General features: G+C 53.0%; 1 protein-coding gene across 1 annotated transcript; it reads right to left on the bottom strand.

The window, feature by feature from the left end:
- Window positions 1-1,152: 1,152 nt before the first annotated feature.
- LOC122390904 lies at window positions 1,153-26,774 on the bottom strand. The gene is made up of 7 exons (XM_043384353.1): window positions 26,746-26,774; window positions 7,214-7,410; window positions 6,415-6,858; window positions 5,719-5,879; window positions 4,216-4,388; window positions 3,531-3,665; window positions 1,153-2,932 (listed from the first exon to the last, which is right to left on the bottom strand). The coding sequence occupies exons 2-7, from the start codon at window positions 7,395-7,397 to the stop codon at window positions 2,173-2,175; spliced, it is 1,857 nt and encodes a 618-aa protein (XP_043240288.1). The 5' UTR covers window positions 7,398-7,410; window positions 26,746-26,774; the 3' UTR covers window positions 1,153-2,172.
- Between the last annotated feature and the right edge of the window lie 130 nt (window positions 26,775-26,904).

The following is a 26,904-nucleotide window of genomic DNA, read 5'->3' as shown; positions in this document are numbered from 1 at the left end:
ACCTGTGGGCTGTGCTTATCAAATAGATAAGCATAGATGAAAAGTTTGACACAAAACAGTAAGCCTCAGAAATAAATTAACCTAACCTAAGCTCCCACCCTATGTCAATGTAGCATTCAATCACCATAATCATAATATCAAATACATTTATGTATTTGAACTGTTTCCGAAAAAAAATCCGCTATTTTTGCAGTTTTTGCCCCCTGCAGGCAAAACCGTTGACGTTACGTCAAATCTGAGAGAATTACTCAGAAAGGGCGTTAACAGGGCTATCGAATCGGTTTAAATCAAGTCATAGGGTCTTACGACCAAACCAAATGCCGGTGGGGCTCGCTGAGCATCTAGGTGCATCCCATCCCGTGTATGCCACTGAACGAAATTAACCTGTCGTACACGATTCCTTGTGTAATCGTGTTTACCATGGGCTATTACCGTTTCATCCAGATTGTTTGTTTTTACCTTATTTTAGACATTGTTTAGGTAAGGAAAATGACATACTGATGCTTGAAAATTCTTTCAGACGAACAGACTAATGGTTAATGTATCTTTTGGCAAGGAGGACATGATGACAAAACGTGTTAATGATATCACAATGACCTATCAAAGATTCGAAGTTTGGGGAACAGTGCTGCCACCTACAGGCGGACATGTATCACTATTAGTTCGATACTCGCCATCAGAGGCCAATTGACCCGAAGGGTGCGGATATTATTGAATGCTGTCGCCAAACCAATTGAGTGATATTGCTGGTTTTAGCGGCATTGTGACGCCAACGGACCATGTTTGAGGCTCATATAAACTTTTCAGCCTAAACACAACGCAACTTTCGATTATGCAGTGAGACGTCGATATTTTCACTTTATCCAAAAACTTCAAGGAAGTTCAGGGGTCAAATTTTTTTACGAATTTTTCATTTTTCTCGACGGATTCGGAATCAGCATGAAAAAATGCATCAGACTCGAGGCTTGGAGCGGTGATTCCGTGTACTTTGCAAAAAAAATGGCCATCCTACTGAACATGTACCGGTTTTTGTGGCTCAGGCTTGATGACCTGACTTGAGATAACTGGGACCAAAAATTTTCCGGAAATGTTCAAAAGGATGCCCCAGAGGGCATGCAAAATTTGGCGGCGCTATACGCCGCCTTTTTTACGTTTTTTCATAGTCACGTATGCTTTTATTCACACCCTTATTGAAACACAACGAAGACGAGGCTCACCAATGGATGCGTGGCATAATAACATATCGACTATCCTCAGTCACCAGTATCGACCATGTGCAAATAGCACAATGGACATACAACACGCATTCTCTCCCAATGATTAAAGGCCGCCCCACACTGGACCTCGCATGCGGGTTGCGAGTTTGCAGGTTTTGAGTTTGCGGGCATAATACTAATTCTAGAGTGATTACACCGTTCCTTTATGGTCACTCCATGAATGCAGTGAAGCCGGTACACCTTCAGAAAATTACATATTGTCGCAATACCAGCACAACGAACCAAAATTAGACTCCAAAGAAAAACTCCCAGACTTCGCAGAACTCGCAGACCTCGCAGCGAGGAAAATCGAAAGTTGACTCAAAATTAACTTTTGGAATGCGATGCAAGGTAGCTCGCAAGCTAAAAACATGCAGACTCGCTTGTTAGATGGTAGTGTGGGTCACTCAGTATAGATTGTATGATTAAATTTTGAAGAAACCCGAAAACCCAAAAACCCGCAACCCGCATGCGAGGTCCAGTGTGGGGCGGCCTTTACGGACCATGCACACAGAAGCTCCACGTGTCTACACCTCTTCACTTCACTATGCTTCATGTATCTACACTGCTGGTGGAATACGGTTCACAAAACGGTTGCACTCATAACACCATCTTACAAAATTCACCACGTTACACACTTGAAAGACTTAACACGTTTAAGAAACACAAGGAAGCAATGCACCAATGTTAATGATCTGATCTGGTAAACACTGTAAACCACGCGAGAATATTCACTGAATGGGTACTTTCGTAGAACTCGACACTTACTTGGTGTAGCGTTATGTTGGTTACCATGCTCTGCGCCCTGTTCCTCAGTTTCAATGCTCTTGAAGACAGACAGGTGACCAGTGGCGATGACTGCGACGCCCCTCGGCATCCATCCCGCCTTCTGGCGATACAAGTGAGCCGGTATCGTTCATGCAACACCGTCGCCAAACTGGGAAAGTGCGCTGTTCAGTTGGGCGCTTGTGCGCATCCGTTTCAGCCTACTGGTCATTTGTCTGGCGCCTTCCTCCGTCATGCCGTCTCCCAGAGCCCTGACTTTGTCTCCAAACGCCGACAGAAGCGCGTCCACGACAGCTGAGCTCGGCCGTGCCATCAGCGACTGACGAGGATTCGGCTGGACGCTCACAGTGTCGTCTTCAGATGCCGCATCCATGGCCTCATCGGCCGAGGGAGGGTCAGAGGCAGCGTCAGTGGTGCCTGCGTCAGCAGCAGCAGCGTCACTCGGACCGTCAGAGTCATGCTGCTCAAACAGGGAGGCGAAGAAATCCTCCGTCGGTGCCGCCTCCTCGCCCGTGGCCACGGCCGCCAGCCGCCGGAGACGCTCCTTGGTACCCACGTACCCCTTCGGCAGCCTCGTCATGGTGTGCTCGGCACACGCGGTCTGGTGCTGGCACACGGCTCCAGTCTGGCCCTTGGTGCATGAACACCAGCCGGTTTTGAGGTCCACATCGTACACCTGAGTGTCATCGCCCTCGCCCTTCACTTTGAAGCTGCCATCCCCACCTTCTGTCTGCACCACGTCATAGCCCTGGAGCCCGGCGGTGGCCTCGCAGGCGGTCGCTTTCTTCCCTCGCCGCCCGAGGGCCACGTCTGCCAGCCGCTGCCGCACGAGGTCGTCCCACTCCTCGGTCAACAGCACGAGTTGACAGGCGTTCTCCGCCTTCGACGACCTGTGAAAAATGACACAGAAATGAGTGATGGTACGATATAATTTGCCCTCTGGTTACCGTTATGGTACGTGGCACAAAGATTCAAACCAACAGAGTGTAGAATATGTCCCCGTTTGCACATTCGCTGTTACGGCGCGCCATTCTCCTCCCTCTCTGTTATGTTCTATTCAAAAACCTTGATTATCTTATTAACGAGCATAAGAATACGAAGAATCGCGATATAAGCTTGTTGCTGGTGTGCCCGGTCACTTCATATCATCATCATTATGAACGAGAATGCATGTCGTGTCTGAGGTTTTTGTCTGTTTTTTTTTTTGGGGGGGGGGGTTTGGGCATGCCGAGTCTGCTTCTGTCGCCGTGTCTGAGGCGTGAAAAGATAACGTTGGTTAGTTTTGCATCTGTTCACTAGCGACCCTATCCGGTGCTAAAAGGCGCACAGACAGGCCGGGGGTGGGGTGGGGGCAGCCGAGGGTCGTGTGCGATTCTCCCCATACACTGTCATCGACGTTATGTCAATAATCGGGTCTTTCGGGGGAAGTCATGCCCCCCCCCCCCCCCGTGGTCGATAATGCATTTACCCAGAACAAAATATTCTGACCTGTTCAGGACGATGTGTTTGAGCACACACACTGAAGCCACCGCGAAGTTATAGTTGCGGTGTCCTCGGAGCATCTCGCAGCTTCTGAAGGCCAGGGCCCACTCTGCTCGCCGCTCCATAAGCTCTCCCATGTACCTGTTGGGGCAGATCACAGGGTAAGTGGTGCATTCAGAAAGTAACTGCATTTACACAGGCCCTCACGATTGAGTGTGACAACTCAATCGTGAGAGCGTTTCTTGCCAGCGGCATTGACGCACATGGCCTGATTGCTAACACTCATGTACAGGTCAGACACTCTTACGACCTGCTGGGCCTGAACCTGCATGCGGTGAGTGGACGCGATCTAACAAACATGTTCGTCGCTCCATCGGAGCGTTTTGTTAGCACACTGAACGAAATGGCTGCCATCAGAGTCTGTTTTTTTTTTGCATTTGTATCTGCATTTGTAACATTGAAACGATTTGAAATTCTCCGCAATCACCATATCTGGCGCTATGTGATTTTTTTCCAAAACCGGAGGGACAGCCCTGAAGGACGGCGCTACGCATCCAGGACGGAGCTGGCAGGCGCGATCTGCTAGTGGGTACAGCAGGCCTCCAAAGCATGGAGTGCTATCGGAGTTGGTTGAGAATGTGAGACGATGTAAGCTTCGCGCTCGCTCCTAATAATAATAACACTAGCTTACCTTATGAAGGAATCACAGCTGCTTTGGGTCATCGAATCTGCTAGGTATGTCTCCCAGATGGCCGAGAAGCTCGCTGGCGATTCGGCGTTCACAAGGCTCTTGGTCAGACTGAACAATTGCTGGCGCTGATCCTTGTCAATACCGTGCCTGTTGTCCAGGAGCCACCGCCACACCTAGCGGCACAAAGAAATACATGCCATGCAGTACTTGGTACCACGGTTATGCATAAACATCACGGTTACAACTTTGCTCGGACTTAAACAGCGCCTTTGACAAGCGGACTTCCGTCACTAAAAAGGCACACAGTACCCGCTAATGTAAGTGCATTAAATGTTATTGCATTAGTTAGTTGAACCGCTTTAACCCTATTAGTGGCAGGCTCCTGGCTACCCCTATTAGTGGCAGGGGGGGGGGGGCTGTTTACGACCCCCCCCCCCTGATATCTCGAGATCTAACGGGCCGATTTTCAAAATTCAAACGGCATTCGATCTCGCTCAACGTGATCTACATTTCTAAAAAATAAAAATTAAAAAATGACAATAGGGGGGTAGAGGGGGGGGGGGTTAAAACGGGCAAATTGCAGATACATTTTAGACTGTTTATCACGGCCAGGTTTCTGAACCAATCTTAACACAACTTTTGCCGATCGATAGAGAATGAACCAGGAATTCACATGGATCCTAAAAATATGCATTTTCAAAAATCATAGGCGGATACAGATCATTGAGATTGGGGGTACACAAAAAGTATAGTAAATAAGGTTTTTGCTGGTACTGTTTCTAAAAAGGGTGGCAATGGTCTTGTTATGTTACAATTTTCTTATGAGAGAACGACTACAATTGTATTGGTCATGCATAGGCGGTGTCAGGGCACATATGTTGGGAGGTAAAACATACCCCCCCCCTTTTTGGACGCCTGGATCCGCCTATTATAGCAAAAACGTGTCAAAAGAGGATGCACAATAACTTTGTATATGTTATCACATGATACCTTTCATTCACTGTTCGTAAAACTGGTGCATACAGTTATAATACATCAGCATCGTGATCTTCGCCCAAATGACTCGCTTCACGAATAGGACCCCCCAATTCCCAGTGCTCTGGAGCCGCCCCTGGTAAAGTTATGAACTTGAAATTTTCAGGGAATGTGCCCAATTAAGTTTTAGGAAAAGTCAGAAAATTTCAGCATCGCAGCTTCAGCGGTTTCGGAGATATTCCCGAAAAACCTGAGGGGTGGATGAAATTAACCCCCCCCCCGCCACTAAAAGGGTTAACAAAATTCATGAGTTAAACGCCCCGAATTTATTGCTCATGCAGCCTCCCCGTGAAAGATTCAAAATGGCTTTAAGCATAAGCCAATGCAAGGCACACATACATGTATCCGTTTTTGCGATCTTCCCATGACCAGTCAGAAAATGTCATCTCTAAATCAAGCATCTCTAAGAAAGCTCTGAGCTTTTCACAAGTCCCGATGGCATCAGAGCGTTTCACGAAGTGGCCCTACCTGCCGCAGCGTGTGGCAGACAGACGAAAACTGCCGCGACTCGGGCCAGACGGCCGCCAGCGCGCTGCACTCCGGCGCGGAGTCGTCCGTCATCAGACAGTCCGGTCTCCCCTTGCCGAAGAAGCTCTCAGCTCCCAACGACTTCTGCAGCAGCTTGAACCCTAAAAGAGAATCAATTGTTATATCTTCGCAAAATGATGGAGTGTGAACAACTGTCTTTCTCGAAGGATAATAAAATTCAAGGGACATGTGATTCCATTCGATTTGTTATGTAATAGCTGTAGCCCACAGTGGATGCCCATCTGTCGCTATAACTTAGACGGGTCCATTTTAGACTACAACATCCCTGTGTCCCGTAATTCAGCTGGTTAGAGCATCGGACTCACTGTGGCGAGAGCCCGGGTTCGAGTCGCTCCGGTGCTCGACAAACGAGACTCCTGACGGGCTTGATCTGCGGTTGGTGGGAGCAGCCGCAGCCAATTGAAGTCAGTGATAGTGGGACGGATTGTGTCGAGTTTGTTGAGCGCGCCAACTTCTCGCATCCGAATTCCCCTGATTACCTGAGATTGCCGGATCGGACGGCGGTGAACATTTAGTTGTTTATCCATAAACAAGCCACACTAAAATCAAAACAGACACGAGTAAATTAAAGCTGTGATTTCCTACTCTAACTTAAGTGTACCGATTAAAACGCACCTGCCGTCAGGCACGCCTCATCCTGAGCTGATGTGAAGATGACGCCCAGGGGCGCGGCGCCGGCCGGAGTGGCGCAGAGCAGCGGACGAACACACGTGTGTAGCCCGTCCACCGACACGGCCCCGTCCACGTACACCACTTCCCCCGCCTCTCTGATCTCCTTGTGGGCTCTTCTCATGAAGGGCGTAACCAGCGAGACGCAGAAATGCTCGACAGTTTGCAGCATGTCAATGGAGAGCTCGGGATGGGCAGCGGCGTATCTCTTCAGCGAGTGGATCACGTCAGCGTCGTTTTGCCCTCTGTGCTTGTTCTTTTTCCACAGCTGCAGCATGTAATCCACAGCCCTTCTCGTTGGATTCGTGTCCTTCCGAGCCACCTCTAGCGCGTCTCCCTCAGCTGCCCGTTTCCTGCTGTGATGGCGAGCGGCTTCAGAAGCACCCATGCCTGAGAAAAAAACGGGCAAACTGACAGTTCATATGGATTATAAAAGACAGAAAGGTATGCTTATTGCGTCACTATATGAAAACGACAACAAACCAATAAAAGGAATGATGCATTTCATGTATTTGCTCTAGTTTGTGTATTCATAAGCTGGCTCAATAAACATGACAGTTAATGTTATACTGAGGCGCGATGAGAAAGTAAACACACTTTCTTTTACATACTTTTCAATGGTATTGGCAAAATATTCTACAAGTAAGACGGCACAGCCAACAAATGTCAACATTTATTAGCATACGAGATCTAGGTATAACACTTATAACCCCCCCCCCCCCCCCTGGGTTAATTCGGTACCCACCTTGCTCAAAGTACTCGTTAAAGCTGCGTGCGACGCTGGGTAGGACACGCAGTTCCTTCAGAGCCGCTTCGCCCGTAGTGGTGTGGTTGTGGCATCCCACTATCCGAATGAGGCCGGGATGGGTTGCCACTGTTTTGTCCTTCTTGAGGGTGTGCTTGTTCACGGGCTTGATAGTGACAATCATTCGGAAAGTACATCTGCCGGAAAGATGAAAATAAGGCTTAAATATTAAATTAGACACAATATATGCGATGTCAACCAAAATACTACAACTCATAACAACATCTATAATCAGAGACATTGAACTACGGTGGAATCTAGCACTCCCGACTTTTGGTTACATTCTTTCCATTACGACCCCCCTCGCCATTTCGCCCCTGGTGGAGCTAGCGCGTCGCGGAAAAAACGAGCGTGTGCGCCGTTACGAGACGCAGAGATTGGTACCCGATTTTAAGTTCCTAGGTCAACCGGTGACCTCTGAGGTCAGGTCAAGTGCCCCAAGGTACGGTTCAGTTTTTGGTGAATAACTTTGCAAAAAAACGGCCGCAGAGCCGTGATTTTGGCAGCATCGTGTTCGCCTCGCTCAGGCGCGTCGAATGATATACTTTTTGTTCGGGTCAGGTCAACTTTGGGTGTTGACCTCAGGTCAAGGTCAGGTCAGCACCCCCAGGTCACGAAGTTGGTCGAAAGAGGTCATGTCGCATATCATTCGATTCGGCAGGTCTTCCTGAGTCCATTGGTGGCTTTCCCGACTCGCTAGCTCAATTTGATCAAAAGTTATTGACGAAAAACTGATATGACCTTGATGACGTCATAAATGACGTCACGCAAGGTCAACACTGCAAAAGTGACGCATTTACCTTGCAAGGAGTACATCAAATCACGATTCTGTGTGCTTGAGATAGTTGGAGATCGTTTCCGGCGCCAGAATAGCAGTTTTCATTTTTCCCATTGACTTATAATGGTGAGGTCACGAAAATGACCTGACCTCATATGACCTTTAGGAAAAATCCGAGATATACAAGTTGTGAGACTCATAATGGATACTAGATCCTGCAAGTTTCATTTTCCTGTGACATCTCTGGCAGTGAGGGCGTTGCGAAGGTGCGACATCCGAAGACCGTGCAGAGGTTCACTTATGACGTCATAGGTCAGTGACCTGACCTGATCTGAACATGCGGTTGGTGTCAAAAGATCCGGCTTGAATCAAAGGTCAGGTATGCCAAGTTTTAGCTCTCTATCGCCAGCGTGTTCGGAGCTATCGCGAAAAACCCTATGGGGGGGGGGCGGCACCCCCCCCCCCCCTCGGCCGGCGAGGGTTAAAGTGCCAAAATCAAGGGCGGCACGCCCCCCCCCCCGTTCCGCCGCCTACGGTTGGAAGAATTATAATAATAATAAAATGCTAGCCAATGACGGTGTGCCAAGGGCACAACCAAGGGGGGAGACGGCAGTCCGAGCCCCTTCCTTATGGTGGACGGGGGCAAAGCGAGGAAATCGAAGATCCCGTTGGTTTTGGTCTTTAAAGCTTCCTCTTGCCGATGATTCGCGATTTCAATAACCAATGATACGCTCTGCAGTGCATGCAGTGCATGCATGCAATTGCCCTGAAACTTTTTTGCGACTTTTTCTGCACCAATTTTACGCTGCCTGTTCACATTTCTGTTGTTTTCGTCTTTTTCAGTTATCACGCACGAGTCTTGGAGGGTGGGGGCGGTAAATGCCCTTCTCTCCTTCCGCCCTCTATGGCCATGTCATTTGTCCGATAGCTCAACCAATTGAGGGTGAACAGATCAACTTAACAATTTGCCAGCAATACGCCTTTCTCGAGTTGTGGAAGCGGTCTCTTGCATTTGCGCATCAGCAATCTGCGCCCCAACTGACTTGTGCAATGTGCACGGCACCCTACACGCCGGTCCCAAACCGTGTAACAAATTTGAGCGCCATCGGCCCAGCCGTTCTCCTCAAGATCTAGAAGCGAGCCCTGCACGTGCGTACGTGTAGTAGCTCGCTTACCGTGACAAATGGAAATGCAGTGTCAAGTGGGTGCCTACAGACATAATAAGTTTCAGCGCAATACGCCCAATGATTGATGCTTCTTTTATGGACTGAAACTGAGCCCGGGCACCGACGGGGTGGGGCGGTTGACCGCCCCCCCCCCGACGTTTTTTGCGAATAGCCCAAAAACCGCGGCGCGTAGCGCCGCGATATTTGGCACGACTTTTCCCTCATCAATTTTACACATGGTGTGCAAGCTTGAACCCCTTATCTTTCAAGGTCAGGTCAACAGGTCACTTGGAATGACCCAACCTCAAATCACTTTTTTGCAACTTTGTCACCGTGTCAGAGCTACAGTAGATGACGGAGGCCTTTGAAAGTAGCAGGATGTAACGATGCCCGATGGCATTAATAGCTACAACTTGTATACCTCGGAATTTTGATATCGATGACCTAAGGTCAGGTCAATTTCTTGACCTCATAGGGGAAAAATCAACTCCGTTTTTTCCACTAAAACGCGTCGGAATGGACCAATATACTATGAATGACCTTATATACGATCAACGTTAACTACCTTGTGGCCTTTTATGCTCTTGGGCAACTGTAAGGTCATGTGACGTCGTAAGGTCATTGTTTCTAGCTTGGCTACTTTAAATATTATTCGAGAAAAAGCTCTCCTCATATCTAGCGCCGCCATTTTGACTTTTTTGACACCTGTGACGTCATCTTTGACCTGGCCTGAAAATGACCTTAGTAAAAATTGTAGACCTTGCCCGTGCGTATTATGACGTCAACACTGAATTACTAGTATCTTTGACACACTAAACATGAAAATGGCACCCGTGACCCCTTCTTATGCCCCCTGAGGTCATCTCAGGTCACCAATGGTATCTGACTGTTTTTCGCGAATAACTTTTGATAGAGGCATGCTAGGGCGATGAAAACACCTTAGTTGTGTTTGGCTGTTGTTGTTGTTGGTGGTGGTGTTCCCCTCAGGACCGGATGGGGCCGGCCTGTAGCCCCATGAGGGGCTCCTTGTAGCGGAGGTAGCCGGCGGCCAAGACCGCCACCAGTTCGCCGTCCTTAAGCTGCTCCGGTCGAATATGGATGTTGCCCGTCAGTCGCAAGCGGGCGCCGGCCAGGCACGGGCACCTGAGCAACACATGCTTCGGGGTGTCGGCGCCCTCTCTGCACACGATGCAGCGGGCTGCGGGGCACGCCTTAAGGTTGCACTGCTGGCAGGTCGGGATGGGGCGCCGCCCGATACGGTGCAGATACTGCTCCGAGCGGCCCCAGTGCCCGGCCCGCAGCTGGTGAACGTTAACGGCGGCATCCCGGTCGAGGTTGTTGAGCGGGGACGGCATACGGTCCCGCATGATGTCCTTGAAGAAGCTGGACGGCCATTCCTGCCGCCAGCGGTGGGATGCGCAGCGTGCGACGGCCTTCGTTAGCGTCCCCACGTCTGTTGCTGCTGCCTCCTGGGGTAGGCCGGAGGCCTCCTTGGCCAGTTCATCGGCCCTCTCATTTTCCCGTAGGCCGCAGTGCGCCGGGACCCACTGGAGGCGGATCAGTGACCCTCGGCGGGAGAGAGCGAGTAGGTCCTCCCAGATGGAGATCCCTAGGTGAGTCGTCTGGGCGGAGGCGCCGCTCTCCAGCATCCTCAGGGCGGCCTGGGAGTCGGTGCAGATGACTATTGGGTCGTCTGCGATGTCGGCGTCGGCGGCTCGGATGGCGTTCAGGGCCGCCTTCAGGGCACACAGCTCTGTCCGCGTGCTGGAGCAGAGCTGGCCCGCTGGGACTCGGACCTCCCGAGTCTCTCCCGACGGGAGGGTGATTGTGGCACCGCCCCCGCCCTGGAAGACGCCTCCCTCCGCCGAGCCGTCCGACTATCCAGGTGGCGCGGGGCGGCAGATGTTCCAGTGTGGCCTCTGCCGCTCCCCTCCGTATGTGCGCAGGGGCCGCTCTCTGGCCGCCGGAGCCGACGTCCAGGCAGAAAGTCACAGCTTCTCCATAGTGGTCCCACGGTGGGATAGTCTTTGTAGGGCGTCCTTCCACTTTGACGTCGTCCGCGCCTGTCCAAGCCAGGGCGCGGTGGCCGACCTCACGCCATCCGGTGGTTGTCCTCAGGCGGGGGGCGACGTGCGTCTCTCCGACGGCGCGGAGCGGGTCGTCGCCGGGCAGCGAGGCGGCCAGGCCCACCATGCGGGCGGCCAGCGCCGGGCATCGCACTCGCGCCGGCGGGATGCCGGCCTCGGCAATCAGCGGCGCAGTCAGGGTTGAGGCCGTGCAGCCAGTGACCGCACGAGCCGCCGCTCGCAGCTCGCGTTCGATCAGCTCGACGTGAGCTTCAGACGCCGCCGGGAGCCACGCCGCTGCCGCGTACTCCAGGGCGCCCCGAACGTATCCGTCGGCAACGGTCCGTAGTTGCGCCTCCTGGAGGCCCCAGCTGCGACCAGTCAGTTTCCTCAGCTGGGCCGTCCTGGGTTTTACTTTCCGGCGCAGGTTCCTGCAATGTTCCCCGAAGTGGAGGAGCCTGTCAAAAGTGACTCCTAGGACTTAGGAGTCTCAGGTGCGGGGATCCTTTGACCGATGTTCCGGCCACCTTGATCTGGAAGTCTTTGGCGTCATGGGACCACTGGGAGAGGACCAGGGCCTGGGTCTTCTCCCCGGCGATCACCATCTTCCACCTGTTGGCCCACCTGACCATCGTGTCAGCTGCGATCTGGGCTCGTTCTCTTGCCGTCTCCATCCGGCATCTACCGCTCAGTGTGGCGGTATCGTCAGCGTACATGAATACGCTGGTACCAGGGTCGCTCCTCAGGTCGCTCACAAGGTCGGCCGACCACAGGGTGTACAGGGTCGGTGCCAAGACCGAACCCTGAGGGAGGCCCGCTCTGAAGGGGCGCTCCTCGCTGAGGCAGCCGTTCACTTCGACCCTGGCGCGTCGGTCACGGAGGAACTGGAAGATCCAGTTTACCATGCATATGGGAGCTGAAGACGGACCAGTTTAAGTTGTAGCATGCGGTAGCCGATCTTGTCATAGGCTCTGCTGAAGTCATACGCTACCAGCGCGAACTTCTCCGCCGTCTTCCCCTCGGTAGGGCGACCGGCGGGGCGGGGTCGGTTCCAGCCGTCCTGTACGGTCTGCACAAGGCGGCCGAGGTTTTCCTCCACCGATCTTCCGCGCCGGAAGCCCACCTGTTCGGCAGGGATCTGGTTCCTCGCTTCGGCGATCTGGCTGAGTCGAGCGCCGACCATCCGTTCTGCCAGTTTTGCCACGTGGCTGGTGAGGGCTATTGGGCGGTATGACGTCACGGACTGTGGGTTCTTGCCGGTCTTCAGGATCGGTATGATGGTGGCCCTCCGCCACGCGCTTGGTATGGTGGCATCTGCCCAGGTCTGGTTGATCAGGCGCAGCAGTACGGACTTGGCTGTGGGGCCGAGATGCCGCAGGTGCTCAGTGCACACCTGGTCCGGGCCGGGCGCTTTCCTGGACTTCAGCACCCGGATCTGGGCTTCCATCTCCTTCATGCTGAAGGGGGCGCACGCCTCTTCTTTAGTGTCGAGGCATGTGCAGCCGTTGTCCCTCAGGGATGCCAGTTCCTTCTTCGCGGGCCGGTCTCGTTTCGGGCAGCGGACCTGCTTGCTCACCGCTGCGCATGTCCCGACGAAGGCGTTGGCTTTCGCACGGTCCTCTATGGCTAATTTGCCACAGTCCCCGCTGATTGCCTGTCCCGGTCGGGACTCAGGTACGGCGCCCTCCATCCTCCCAAGAATCTTGGAGACGCGCCCGATGCTCGTGGGCCGGTTTAGCTCCTTAGAGACGAAGTCTCTTAAGGTCCTGGTTCTGGCCGACTCTTCTGCTGCGGCGGCCGCCCTCTTTGCAGCTTTCCACCTCTCTCTTGTTGCAGGACAGGGATTAGAAGTCATCTCTGCCCGTGCTGCTCGCCTTGCCGAGATCGCATCAATCAGTTCAGGATCGCAGGCCCAGGGCTTCGGGTCGGCGCGAGCGCCGTGGGGGATGGCACGCGTGATCTCTGACGTGATTATGGTTGCCACTCTCTCGACGGGGTGAGTGTAGGTAGATCAGGAGGCAGGGCAGAGAAGGCCGCCTCGCAGCCGCTGGTGAACTGTATCCAGTCCGCCTTCTGCCAGGACCATCTGGTCTTTCTGATGCGGCGAGGGCGGGCGCCGCTCGTCGCGGTCTGGACCACCTGGGGGAGTTGATCACTGCCGAGATCTGTGCCGATGGTCCAGGTGCTCCGCAGCGCCAGGTTCTGGTGGTAGAGCGCAACGTCTGGGGCAGTCAGTGGCCCGGTCCCGTAGCCGGCGCGGGTGGGCTCTCCGTTGTTGAGGGCTGTCCAGCGTGAGCGTTCTAGCCAGCCCGCGATCTTCTCACCGGTGTCGTCGAGTTCCAGGCGACACCGGAACCCGTCGCCTGGAACGGGTTCCGGTGTCCGGAGTTGTGTTTAGCTCGACGATACGGATCGACTGATATGCAACCCTTACCAGTCAGGTCATGACCTTGACCTGAGGTCAAATTTTCAAATTGACCTTTCAAGGTCAAGTGATAGTCCATTCGACGCGTCTTGACGAGAGGAACACGATGCTGGTAAAAGAAAGTTCGTGCAAGGTTTGTGTGGTGACGTAGCCCTTTGCCCTCTGAACTTTGTGCAGTAGACTAGGTGGCGCTGAGCTCGTTGCGCTCGCGGGCACGGTGCGGCCGTGCAGCAGTCGGGCAGCGGCCCCCGCCGGACACCGATCACCAATACAGGACTACGTTATTCAGAACGCTGTGTGAGATCTCGGACCGAGATCGCGGACCCGGAAGCTGGAACGAACTCAGCCGCGGATACTAGCGGCGTAACAACTTGGCGACGAGGATGAGATTCGCTTAGTGGTGATCTCGGAAGGACAAGTGGCGATCTCACGGATTTGGCGTTCTGGTGGTGCGGCACCGGTGGCCGACGCGGATATACGTCACGGGGAAGTGACAGCGTCGGGACTCGGACAAACTCGTTTGGCGTACTGGATGGTGCAGTGCGCGGCGGTCGGCGCGGATATACATCACGGTGAAGTGATAGCGTCGGACCGGGTAATATTGCTTAGTGCTTAGTTCTGCTTAGTGCTTAGTATTTTTTTATACTGCTGCATAATTTTGTGCATTAACGCTGTAAGCTCTGCCGCTGCGGTTCGCTGTATCGTTGTTGGGAACATTTGTATTGCACCTCCGTGCCGCGTACACAGTGGTGCGGGCGGCGACGGCGGCCGCTGGACTCTGAACTTTGGACTCTGCTCGGTGTGGCGTGACTGGTGAGTCAGCGCGGTCAGTGCAGTGTGCAGTGCCTGACCCCGGTGCAGCCTCGGGGCGGTGGCAAACATGGCGGCCGGACTGCCGAGCGTGGCTCCTTTTGAAAAGGGGATGGACTTTAGCCGGTGGCTGAAGGGTCTGGAATTCTACGCCGAGGCGATGGACATAACAGACGACCGGCGGCGGACTGCAGTCCTGCTCCATCTAATGGGGCCGGACATCCAGGACGTGTTCGACACCCTGCCGGAGCCGACCGCGGCTGTAACGGCTGCAACGTCACAGTACGACACCGCTGTGGCTAAACTACGCCAATATCTGCAGCCGACGTCTAACCTTTACCGGGGTTACATGAGCAAGTAAATGCGTATCAGGAACGGATTTTCCTATTCGCTCACCATTGTAGTCCGTTTGTAATGCGTATTAACTCTGCTCATGTAACCCCGAGCCTTATGGCGGAACGTGTAACGTTCCACCGCACGAGCATGTACGCCGGCGAGTCATTCGACGCGTACCTGGCTCGTTTGCGGGCGGTGGCTGGGCGGTGCGGGTTCCCGGCGGCTGACCTCGACCGTGAGCTCCGGGACAGGAGCGTGGCTGGCGCGACTCCACAAATTCAGGAGCGACTGTTGCAGACGGTCGGAACCAAAGGAGACAACTTTCCACTGCAAGATCTGCAGGCTACGGCTCGTGCATACGAGCAAACGCAAATGCTGGTGGCGCAGTTCCGTAGTGCGTCTCTGAGCACGGACGGCGTCGGACGGTCAACCACCGCATTCGACGAGCGGCCAGAGGTCGATGTGGTGACCTCGGGACCGGATCAGCTGTGGCCATTCTTATAAAGAAAAGAACGGAGGGACGCTCCGTCATTTCTGAGATTAGACGGAATTTGGATATCATAAAAGGACGAAGACGAAAGACGGAACCCGTTAAAAGAACGAAGCCAGATTGACGTTACCCCCACCCAAAAGGACGCGTTTCCGTATCATAAAGAGACAAAGACGCCTCTGGTGACGTAAGACTTTGCGTTGTTCGTGAAAAATAACGCATCAGAAATAGCGCTGCTCTTCAGCAGCGCTTTTTTACGGCATTGATACGATATTTAGCTGGTTGCGAGAGCAACTTGTGAGAAATGTGTTTCAGGCTGCATGCTAATCGATATGTGAACTGTATGACATTGGTCGGGAGTTATTTCACACGAAAATTAGTCAATTTGACATGCAGACCAAGTACCTATAGACCGCCACCTTATCGTTCTGCAGCTATCGTTGTTTATCGGGCATACACATTAACAGGCAGGATTGGACACGTTGAGATGCAATATCCAGTAAGTGGTAGGTGTTTACTGTTTGCAACTGCCTCCCAGTAGCTCCACCCTCACCTGGCCTGTGTCCTGTGTCCTCTGGCGCCTCGACTGGTATCGCGGTTGGAGGTCTGAGTCACGTGGCACTACAACTTCTCGTTAGCACTTAAAGTTCTTGTTTGCACGCAGAGAAATTCGTATACACTCCGCCACGCTAAAGCGCTCTCGCTGGACTGTCCTCGCTGTCCCCACACAGAGAAGATCCACAGGCCATTTCTTCCCCCGCTCCCCCTCCCCCCTCTTTAGCGTCAGTTCGTCAAAACAACACCTGCGCCCCCCGTCTCTCTCTTTACCTACTCCTTCCCTCTCTCCCTCCCTTTCATCCCGAGCCGCCGCGCGCGTTCGCAGCGCGCCGCGTCGTCCCCTAGAGCGATAAGATGCCTTATCAGTATCCCCTCCTCTTTTATCTCTACCGCTTGTCCCGAGCCGCCACGCTAACTCAGGGTGTCTGCGTTGTTCCCTTACCGCTTATTAGACATCCTATCACTGAGTAAGACACAGGCATTACCACATTTATACGCAAAAACAATCTTTGGTGGGTTTCAGCCTAGCAGGAAAGACTACAACATATTACATACTTCGCCTATCTATATTATCCTTGATCGTAGCCAAGGCCTCTGGCCAAGGCTATGTATCGTAGCAGACAACAGTCCCCGGTCCCATAAAAATTCAAATATGATCCCAAATAATTGCAGGTTCTCATTTTATTATACCCATATAGCGATCACACAGTATTTTCTTAGTCTTATTGCATTCTTTGTGACGAAATTTAAAAGAAACTTTTGCAGGAAATAATTCCTGTTTCATTTACTAAAGCTCTTGATCATTTAGACGAAAAACGCATCCTAGCAAAACAACGAAGGGGGAGGGGTAGAGGGACGGAACCTTTATGATAACCAAAAAGGACGGAATCGTTTAATTCATTGAGTTCTTTTTTTCCTTCCGTCCCTCCGTCCTTTTTCTTTATAAGAATGGCCTCTGAACGCTGTCCGGCCACAGCGCACGGCTGACGGTAACCGGAACCGCCAGCGGCGCACGGTCCGCTGCTACCGCTGCGGTGCGGCGGGACATTTTCAGCGGGACTGTCAGGAGAGCCGACGGCGCGCGGATGAGTCAGCGCGTGCGGCACCAGCGTCACGGCGGCCGACGGGGCCGGGGCGCCGGGAATCTGACACTCGTGGGTCCGACGGGGTCAGACCGGCACCGGAGACGCGGCGGTGCTACCGCTGCAAGCAGATCGGACATCTACGCAGTCAATGCCGACAGCAGACTGCCACGGCGGACATGTGGGGGCTGGGGCAGATAAACGCCGTTAACCTAACGGAGGCGGTTAAAATGACTTTACCGGTGAACGGGGTGGCCATCAAAATGGTGGTGGACACCGGCAGCCCTATCACTGCTGTGGGGCGGGACACGGTCATCCCGCGGTTGCGATTGAAACCTACTCAGCTGCAGCTGTCGTCATTCACTGGTCACCGGATCCCTCTCCGGGGTGAGGCAGACGTCTTTGTAAGGTTTCGCGGTCGGGACTATCGACTGCGACTGGTCGTGGTGGACCTGCCTGGCGATCGCCGTCTGCTAGGCCGCGACTGGCTGCGGGCTCTGGACATACGTGTGGGCGGCGGAGAGACGGCGGTGATGGACGTCACGCCGGAACGAGGGACGGCGGACCTGGAGGCGGTCTGTAACAGGCACGAGTCGGTGTTTGACGGCACACCGGGGCGCATCAGTGGAGTAAAGGCGCACCTGACACTGAAACCGGATGCACGGCCGGTGTCACGGCCGGTGCGCTCGCCTCCATATGCACTGAAACCGGCCGTCGAGCAGGAGCTCGACCGCTGGGTGCAGGCCGGGATCGCGGAAAAAGTCGGTCCAAACGACGCGCCCGGCTGGGGAACACCACTGGTGACGGTGCCACGGGCTGATGGCGGTGTGCGTCTGTGCGGTGATTATCGACTAACGGTAAACCCGCAGCTGCAAATGGCGACGCATCCTACGCCATCCGCCGAGGACATCTTTGCGAGCGTCCGAGGACGGCGGTTCTGCAAACTGGACCTGAAAGACGCCTTCCTGCAGCTGGAGCTCGCGGAGGAATCGCGGGATATGACAACAGTCGTCACGCACCGAGGACGGTATCGGATGAAATCCCTACCGTTCGGCATATCGGCGTGCAGTTCCGTGTTTCAGGCCGCAATCGATCACATCCTGGATGGCATAGACGGGTGTGTGGCCTATCAAAACGATCTGCTGGTGACGGCGGCGAACATGACAGACCTGTGCGTGCGCTTGGATGAAGTGCTGACTCGGCTGGAAGCTCATGGAGTGAAGCTGAAACTGGAGAAGTGTCAACTTGGACTCGACGAGGTGCAGTACCTCGGCTGGCGCATCTCAGCACAGGGGCTGCGTCCAGTACAGGAGAAAGTTGACGCAGTGATCGACATGCCGGACCCTAAGGATGTGAAGAGTCTGCGCAGCATCTTGGGGAGCATCAACTACTACCAGCGCGTGCTTCCCAACCTCTCCACGGAACTAGCGCCGCTGTACGAGCTCTTACAGAAGGGCGCCACGTGGAAATGGACTGATGTGCACAAAAACGCACTGGTCAGAGTGCGGAAACTGCTGGCAGGGGACACAGTCCTAAAGCGGTACGATGCAGAGGCGCCGCTCAAGCTCGTCACAGATAGCAGTGAAGTCGGCGTGGGAGCCGTGCTTCTGCAGCCTGACGAGGAAGGACTGGAGCGTCCGGTGATGTACGCCTCTCGGACACTCACAAAAACGGAGAGGAAATATCCAATGGTAGAGAAGGAGGCGCTGGCGGTGTCCTTCGCTGTCAAGCGCTTCGGTCAGTTTCTCTACGGCCGGAGGTGGACCCTGGTCACGGACAACAGGGCACTGTCGCGCATCTTGAGTCCGGAGCGCGAGCTGCCAACGCTGGCGGCGGCCAGGCTCCAGCGGTATGCGCTGCAGCTCGCGGCTTTCACCTATGATGTGGAGCTACGTCCATCAGAAGACATGCACCTGGAGGACAGTCTGTCTCGTATGGCAGTGCCAGGCGGAGAGGTCGAGCCAACGGATGCTGAGGACGACAACAGCGGCGGCTCGTATCTGCTGTTCATGGACGGAGTAGCTCCGGTTCTGACGGCCAAACAACTCGCGCCGGCGACACGCCGCGATCGGGTACTGTCGCGCGTCCTGACGTACGTGCACAGTGGGTGGCCCGGACAGGTGGAGCAGGAGCTGGTCCCGTTCCGTCAGAGACGGGATGAGCTCTCCACGGACCTGGGATGTCTGCTCTGGGGTGGCAGGACGGTGGTTCCCCACTGCCTTCGGCAACAGGTGCTGGCAGAGCTGCACCAAGGTCACCTGGGCAGCGCCAACATGAAAGGTGTGGCGCGCCGATACGTATGGTGGCCTGGCATGGACGCCGAGCTGGAGGCCCTGGCGCGTGACTGCGCGGCTTGCATGGAAAAGCGCGGGGCACCACCGCGTGCTGAACTACACCCTTGGGAACCGACGGACAGCTGCTGGTGCAGGGTTCACATTGACTTCGCTGGACCCTTCTAGGGCTCTTTCTTTCTGATAGTGTATGACAGCTACTCGCGCTGGGTGGAGGCAGTGCCGATGCGTGAGACCAGCACGGAAAGCACTGTGCGTGTTCTGCGCGAAATGTTCGCCAGGTTTGGATTGCCGGTCCAGGTGGTCAGCGACAACGGACCCCAGCTGACCACCACTGCGTTCTCCCAGTTCCTGAACTCGAATGGGATTCGGCACATCAGGACAGCGCCGTGGCATCCAAGTAGCAACGGGGCGGCGGAGCGCGCAGTTCAAACCGTAAAGAATGGCTTGAAAGCTGCACTCAAGGACGGAGGAACGCTTTCTCAGCGCCTACAGCGGTTCTTGCTGGCATACCGGGTGGCGCCACACGCGACCACGGGGAGGTCTCCAGCGGAAATGATGTTGGGACGGAACGTGCGAACCAACCTGGACCTCCTAAAGCCGGATGTGCACGTGCGACAGCGCGAGGAAAAACTTCGCCAGTGGCAGGCCGGTAGGCCAGGTCACAACAGGCAGTTCTCGATCGGAGACCACGTCTGGACACGGGCCTACGGTGGACCGTCCAAGTGGCGGCGGGGCGTCATCACCGCCCGGACGGGCCCGCTGTCGTTCGAAGTGGACGTGGGGAGCGCGATCTGGTCGCGGCACGCCGACCAGCTGCGTCTGGCGGGCACCCAACAGGCTGCTGCAGCGTCCGATGGCGCGGAGGAAATCAGCCGGCAGCCGACGGTGGCAGCACCGAACCGCACTGGACAGGTTCCGGTGGCCCCCACAGGGATCGGCGAACCACCGGTGACCATCAGACCGGGGGTCATCGTCGGGTCCGGTGTGACCGGCGGGTCGGAAACGACGGTCAGGTCACCGGCCAAAGACAGGCCGGGGGCGACGGGCAATGATGCTGTGACAGCACCTGCTACCGCTACCGGTGGCAGCTCCGAGGAAGCGCAGGTGGCTGCAGGCGGCAACGCTGGTGCCGAGGAGGAGGTCAGCAGAGGTGGCGGTGCGACCTCATCGGCGACAGGACCAGGAGCTGGATCAGCAGCTGGGGGCATCGCCCAGCGTGTTTCCGTCAGGCAGCGGAAGCAGCCACGTCGCCTCATAGCCGAAATGTGACGGCGACACAAGGTCGTGTTCGAAGCGACTGGTTTTGCTTTGAAATAATTTTAGACGGATGTTTAGTCTTATTTCGGCCAGTTTTTGGGTTGTCTGCTTCGCCACGATTGTCATTCCTGTTGAGGGGGGTAGTGTGTGGTGACGTAGCCCTTTGCCCTCTGAACTTTGTGCAGTAGACTAGGTGGCGCTGAGCTCGTTGCGCTCGCGGGCACGGTGCGGCCGTGCAGCAGTCGGGCAGCGGCCCCCGCCGGACACCGATCACCAATACATGACTACGTTATTCAGAACGCTGTGTGAGATCTCGGACCGAGATCGCGGGCCCGGAAGCTGGAACGAACTCAGCCGCGGATACTAGCGGCGTAACAGTTTGAGTAAAACAATATTGCAGAAAAACGGTTTCCGGAAAAAATTGGTGGTATTTTGGCAGTTTTTGCCCCGTGCGGGCAAAACCGTTGATGGTTGGTCAAATCTGAGAGAATTACTCAGAAAGAGCGTCCCCATTCCTGGCGCCATCCTGACCAGACCTACCGGTTGCTTCTCCAAGTGTTGGTTGAAAGGGTCAAAAGCTTTGGAGGAAAGTGAGGTATATTGCATGACAAAGTGATTGGTATTGTTGCATGCTGCTAAAGTATGACTGAACCAAGGGGCAAGCTTAAGCAAGGGCCCAAGCAGCCAGTGAAATCCAGAATGGGGACTACGGGAGATGCGTCACATATGTCTAAGAAGGTAACATTTGAGGATCAGGTAGGTGGAGATGCTAATTCTGAGGCCTCTGAGGGACTTTATTTGTGCAAGGGTGGTCCGAAGAGTAAGTGTGGCAAGGATATCAAGGAGGACACCTGCATCTGTTGTGATGTATGTGAGACATGGTTCCACACTGAATGTCAGTTGAGGTCGGTAGAAGAGTTTGAGGCGATCCGTAAGTTCGGGTTCTTCTGGGTCTGCACGTTTTGCCAGCAAACACTGCCCAGTCTGCTCAACCAGTCCAAGATGAAAGAATGTGTAACCAGAGCACTTGATGAGTTCAAAGGTGTGCTACTGGGTCAGGGTGAGTCTGTGGCAGGGGTTGCTTCAAGCAGCAGGGACTTATGCAAAGTCCAAGAGGCAGCGTACACTGATTTCAAGCGACAACTGGAAGAGCATGAAAACCTGATACAGGCATGCCACACAGCATGTTCCGAGCAGGCCAAGTTAATTGAAGAGACTGTGCAGCGTATTGAGGTAAAAGTCACAATGCAAGATGAAAAAGTGGAAGTAACAAGAGCAACAGAGTTAGAACAAAGGAAGACATATGCAGAAGCTGTGAAGAAGCTGGAAAAGAAAATAGAAGCGCTGTCCGACACACCAAGACCCACCAGTGATGACCCGGAGGCAAGTTTGGCAAAAACAGTCGGCAGCTTCTTTGATAAAGAGAAGAGAAGAAACAACATTGTGGTGCATAATCTTCCTGAAAGTTCTGCCCAAAACTCAAAGGAGAGAGCACAGGACGATGTCAAGAAAACTAAGAGTATGATTGAAGAGGAGCTGCACATCAAAGTGAACATTGTCAGGGCCTTCAGGGCAGGTAAGATCCAGCCTGAGAGGCCTCGTCCCCTGATTGTCACACTGGAGGATGAAGAGAAAAAATGGGATATACTCAAGCAGGCACCTCAACTGAGGGGTCATCATGCATATGGTAATGTGTACCTGTCACCAGATCGCACTCCAGAAGAAAGGGAGAAGGACAGGAAGTTACGTCTTGAGGCAAAGAGACTAAGGGAAGAGGGTAAGGTTGTTCGCATCCAAAGGGGAAAAGTGGTGGTGATGCACGATGCAGGGGCAGCAAACGTCCGCCACAACAACGAAAGAAGCGGAGTCTGACTAAGTGGTCAGCCCATTGAGGAAGTCTGCGGCCTAGCTTACAGATATTTTGCATGTCCAGATCCAGAGGGTGCTAAAACTGCTTATGATGCATGCTTGAGGCTTCAGCATGGGCATGTCTGTGTCTGTGATGCATGTAAATTTTCAAAAGCAAAGGGGCATGTAACTAACTTGTCACAGGAGCAGGACACTGTGCATACTGATCGACCAAAGAAAGAACCAATTTGTCTGGAAAATGTGACTCAATTGAAAATAATGTACACAAATGCAGATGGTCTTCCAAACAAGCTGGATGAATTGGCATTGCTGGCTGAAACCTGTGCATGGCCAGATGTGATTGTTTTGACAGAGGCTATCCCTAAAGCTCAGATAAGGCCACTCTCACTTGGATGTTTTGCAGTTGGAGATCACTATGTGCCCTATTTAAACTTTGATGCAAGTCAGCCGGGACTGGGTGCATCAGGTAAGCGGGGCATTGTGATACTGGTGAAGGAAGGCATAATGGCATCAGAGATTTGCTTCCCTGGATTATTTGAAGAATCTATGTGGATGCATATTGAACCAGTTAAGGGTGAACTCCTCATTCTGGGAGCCATCTACCGTAGCCCTAGTTGTGATGGGCCATCATCAACAGATGCCCTCTGTGAGTTAATGAAAACAGTATGCCAAAGTAACCCAAGTAGCATAGTAATTACTGGCGACTTCAACTATCGTGAAATCAATTGGAAGTTGGGAAGATCTGAAGCACCTGATAGCCATTACACCCACAAGTTCCTTCATACTGTGGAAGACTGCTTTCTCACACAACATGTAGAGGAACCAACCCACTTTATGCCCAACAAGTCACCGAGCACTATTGATCTTATCTTCACATCAGAGGAGGGTATGGTGGCAGATCTCAAGCACTACTCGCCTTTGGGAAATAGTCATCATGATTGTCTTGTATTTAATATCAGATGTAAGACTGAACTGATCAAGGGCAACACTCAAACAAAGGACTTTAAGAAGGCGGATTTTCTATCGATGGCACAGGCTATCCAAAACTCTGGTATTATTAGCAGACTGCAGCTCTGTGATGCTGATTCAGGCTGGGAGGAACTCCTGGCATTGATGCATGAGGCAGAAAAAAGGCACATTCCCTTAAGAAGAGTACTTAAGAGGAAGCGTCAACCATACACCAACAGTGCTCTTCTGCGTGCAAAAAGAAATAAGGACAGGTTGTATAAGCTGTACAGGAGGTCGTCATCTGAGCAAGATAGGTTTGAATTTAAGAGAGCAAAGAATATGCTAAGAAACTTGACCAGAAGACTGAGACAAAACTACGAAAGCCAGCTAGCAAATCATGTGACTCAAAACCCTAAGGTCTTCTGGAAGTATGTTGGCTCAAAGACAAAAGTGAGAGCAAGAGTTGAGACGCTGTTAAGAAGTGATGGGACCAGTGCTACCACAAGTGGAGAGAAGGCTGAGGTATTGAATACCTTCTTCAGCAAAGTGTTTACAGATGAGGACATCAGCAACATCCCAGAAGTTGATTTGAAGTTCACGGGAGAGCCACTCACCAGCATCAGGATACAAGAAGATGAGATCAGAAGGAGACTAGCAGCCCTGAACTGTAGCAAGTCCCCAGGTCCCGATGGACTCCACCCGAGGGTGCTGAAAGAGTTGGCCACCCCTCTCTGTACAGTTTTCAAGATGATATTCCAGCGCTCTATTGATACAGGAGTCCTCCCAGCTAAGTGGAAGGAGGGAAATGTGGTCCCGATTTTCAAGAAGGGAAACAGAGGTCTGCCTGGCAACTACAGGCCAGTAAGCCTCACCTCCATTGCTTGTAAGCTGCTAGAATCTTTTGTTCGAGATAGGCTACTGGAGCATTTCCTTGAAAACGACCTACTTACCAATGACCAGTTTGGGTTCCTGCCTGGAAGATCTTGTGCCCTACAGCTACTGTTGGTGATTGAAGAGTGGCTCACCATCCTGGACAGGAGAGGTGCTGTGGATGTGGTATATCTGGACTTCCAGAAGGCGTTTGATCGAGTGCCCCACCAGAGACTTCTCAGGAAATTAGAAGCATATGGCATTGGAGGAAACCTGCTCCGCTGGGTATCTGCCTTCCTAGCAAACCGGAGGCAGAGAGTTGTGGTGGAGGGCGTTTGCTCGAGCTGGACGTGGGTCAGCAGTGGCATTCCCCAGGGCTCAGTACTGGGACCATTGTTGTTTCTAGTCTTCATTAATGATCTCCCAGATGCTGTCAGAAGCCGTTCTATGCTTTTTGCAGACGACACCAAGCTCTACCAGGAAGTGACCACCCTTCAGGACAAGGCTCTCATGCAGCAGGACATTGATGCCTTGGGACGCTGGGCAGACAGGTGGCAGCTCCCCTTTAACCAAGATAAGTGTAAGCTAATGCACTTAGGGTCCTCTAACGAGCACTTCAGCTACCTGATGAACGGTTCCACTCTAGCTCAGGTGCATATGGAGAAGGACCTTGGACTCGTCATTGATGAAGACCTTAAGTTCCATGAACAGGTGGCGGCTGCTGTGGGTCGTGCGAACAGAGCTCTTGGACTGGTGAAGAGGGCTTTCAAAGCCCTAAACAGTCATTCTCTGCCTCTCCTCTACCGGACTCTGGTGCGTCCTCACCTTGAGTATGCAAATGTGGTGTGGGGACCTACATTCAGATCGGACCAGGATGCCATTGAGAGGGTCCAAAGAAGAGCAACTAAGCTGGTTCGTCCATTGCGTCACCTTCAGTACCAGGATCGACTTCGAGCCTTGGACCTCCCCTCCATGTACTATAGAAGGATGAGAGGAGATATGATAATGGCGTACCAGATTCTGACAGGATGCCTGAGAGTGAAAGTAGCCGACCTTCTGCAGCTCGACACCTCAGATCGAACGCGTGGTCACCATCTGAAACTGAAGAAGAGACGAGTGAACTCCCATCTTCGCCAGACCTCTTTCTGTCATCGCATAGTGGACAGCTGGAACAGTCTCCCTGCAGATGTTGTCGCGGCACCGAACTTGAACACATTCAAGAACCGTCTTGACAGGCTGTGGGTGAACAGGAAGTATACCCTGCGAACTGATTAAGCATGTGGTGCCAGGATGAGCCAAAAGCTACATGGTTGGTGTAAGGGAGAAGCAAATGACCGGATTTCCTACAGGTCCTTTGTTGACCGTCCTAAAAATCCGTAACCACTATTCGATTCTATTCTAAGAGCGTTAATAGGGCTATCAAATGCGCTTTTCCGCGGCGCTGTAGCTTTATTAGTTTTCGAGCTGTGCATCGATTTGTTGAAATTTGTCGACATCTAACCTACAAATCAACAAATTTTGGCCTTCAATGACCCCTGGTGGCCTGACCTTTGACCTGACCAAAAAAGTGACTGAAGTGACCTCTTCCTTACTTTTACACTCTTTCATACGCCACCGTTCCCGTATCGCTACATGGCCCAGGAGCTGAGTTAGAAGGGGGTGTTCAAACATCCCCCCCCCCAACAAGCAGGGCGTGGAAATCCAGGATCCCAGCGGGACGCGGGTTAACCTACTAGGAGAGTTTTTTACCTACCACTGGCACTGGTGACATCAATGGCATCTGCCTCAAGTCCAGAACATGCCTGATAACCTGCCTTGGTCTTCTGTCATTTTGATTTTGATACCTTCACAAAGCCTAAAATCTGCTTTAACATGAACAGTTTGCCTTTTGTACTCACCCTGTATATGTCTTCTTAATGCCTTTGTGTCTCCTGCCATGCTGGCATATCAGGCGCTGCCCAAACACTACTTTGCGACCTTTTCCAGCAGGCAAAAGCTTCTCACAATTCAAGCTTGAGCATGTTAGCTCTGAGAAGATTACTTTCCACTTCTCAAAGTCCTCCCTTTCAAACAAGTTTACTCGTAACCTCAGCTCATCGTCAATTTTAGTGCCTATAACATTCACAAATCCTTGGGTCTTGAAGGCAGGCGACGAAACTGCTTCCTCCACTGTAAGCGGCATCCCATTCGGCTCCAGCACCTCGCCTTTATGTTTTACAGCCTTGGCCTTTGCCTTTACTTGATCCTACCAAAATGTAAACGCCGTCTTGACCAGAAGGCAACTCAAACTTGCAGTCAGCCTTGAGTCAGCCGTCACTAGTCATCACGCGCGACCTTGCGCGCGACGACCCCGTAACAACAGTTTACGTAAACACTTCCTATATGACAAAGACAAAAGGACAAAACAAACAGAACAACTCCACAATCCTCATGCTTCTTGCATTTTCCCACGCTCGGCGCCTATAGTAGTTCGGAGTTCTACAACCTTGCTCGGCACACGTTCCTCCAAGTCCCGCTTCTCACCTTCTCACCCAAGGCCGTATAAGTTTTCTCACCCCCCAACCCCAATAACTTATACGGCCTTGTGCGGCCTTGTCCCCAAGGCCCCCAAGTTCTCCTCCCACGGTCTAGATTCACGCTAGATCAAGCCCGCTGGATCTTTCTTTCCCCATGCGTCCGCGA

Source organism: Amphibalanus amphitrite, unplaced genomic scaffold (genome assembly GCF_019059575.1).
Source record: "Amphibalanus amphitrite isolate SeventyFive unplaced genomic scaffold, NRLGWU_Aamphi_draft 000414F_arrow, whole genome shotgun sequence".
NCBI lineage: Eukaryota > Metazoa > Arthropoda > Thecostraca > Balanomorpha > Balanidae > Amphibalanus > Amphibalanus amphitrite.
This window is presented reverse-complemented; position numbering and strand designations above follow the sequence as displayed.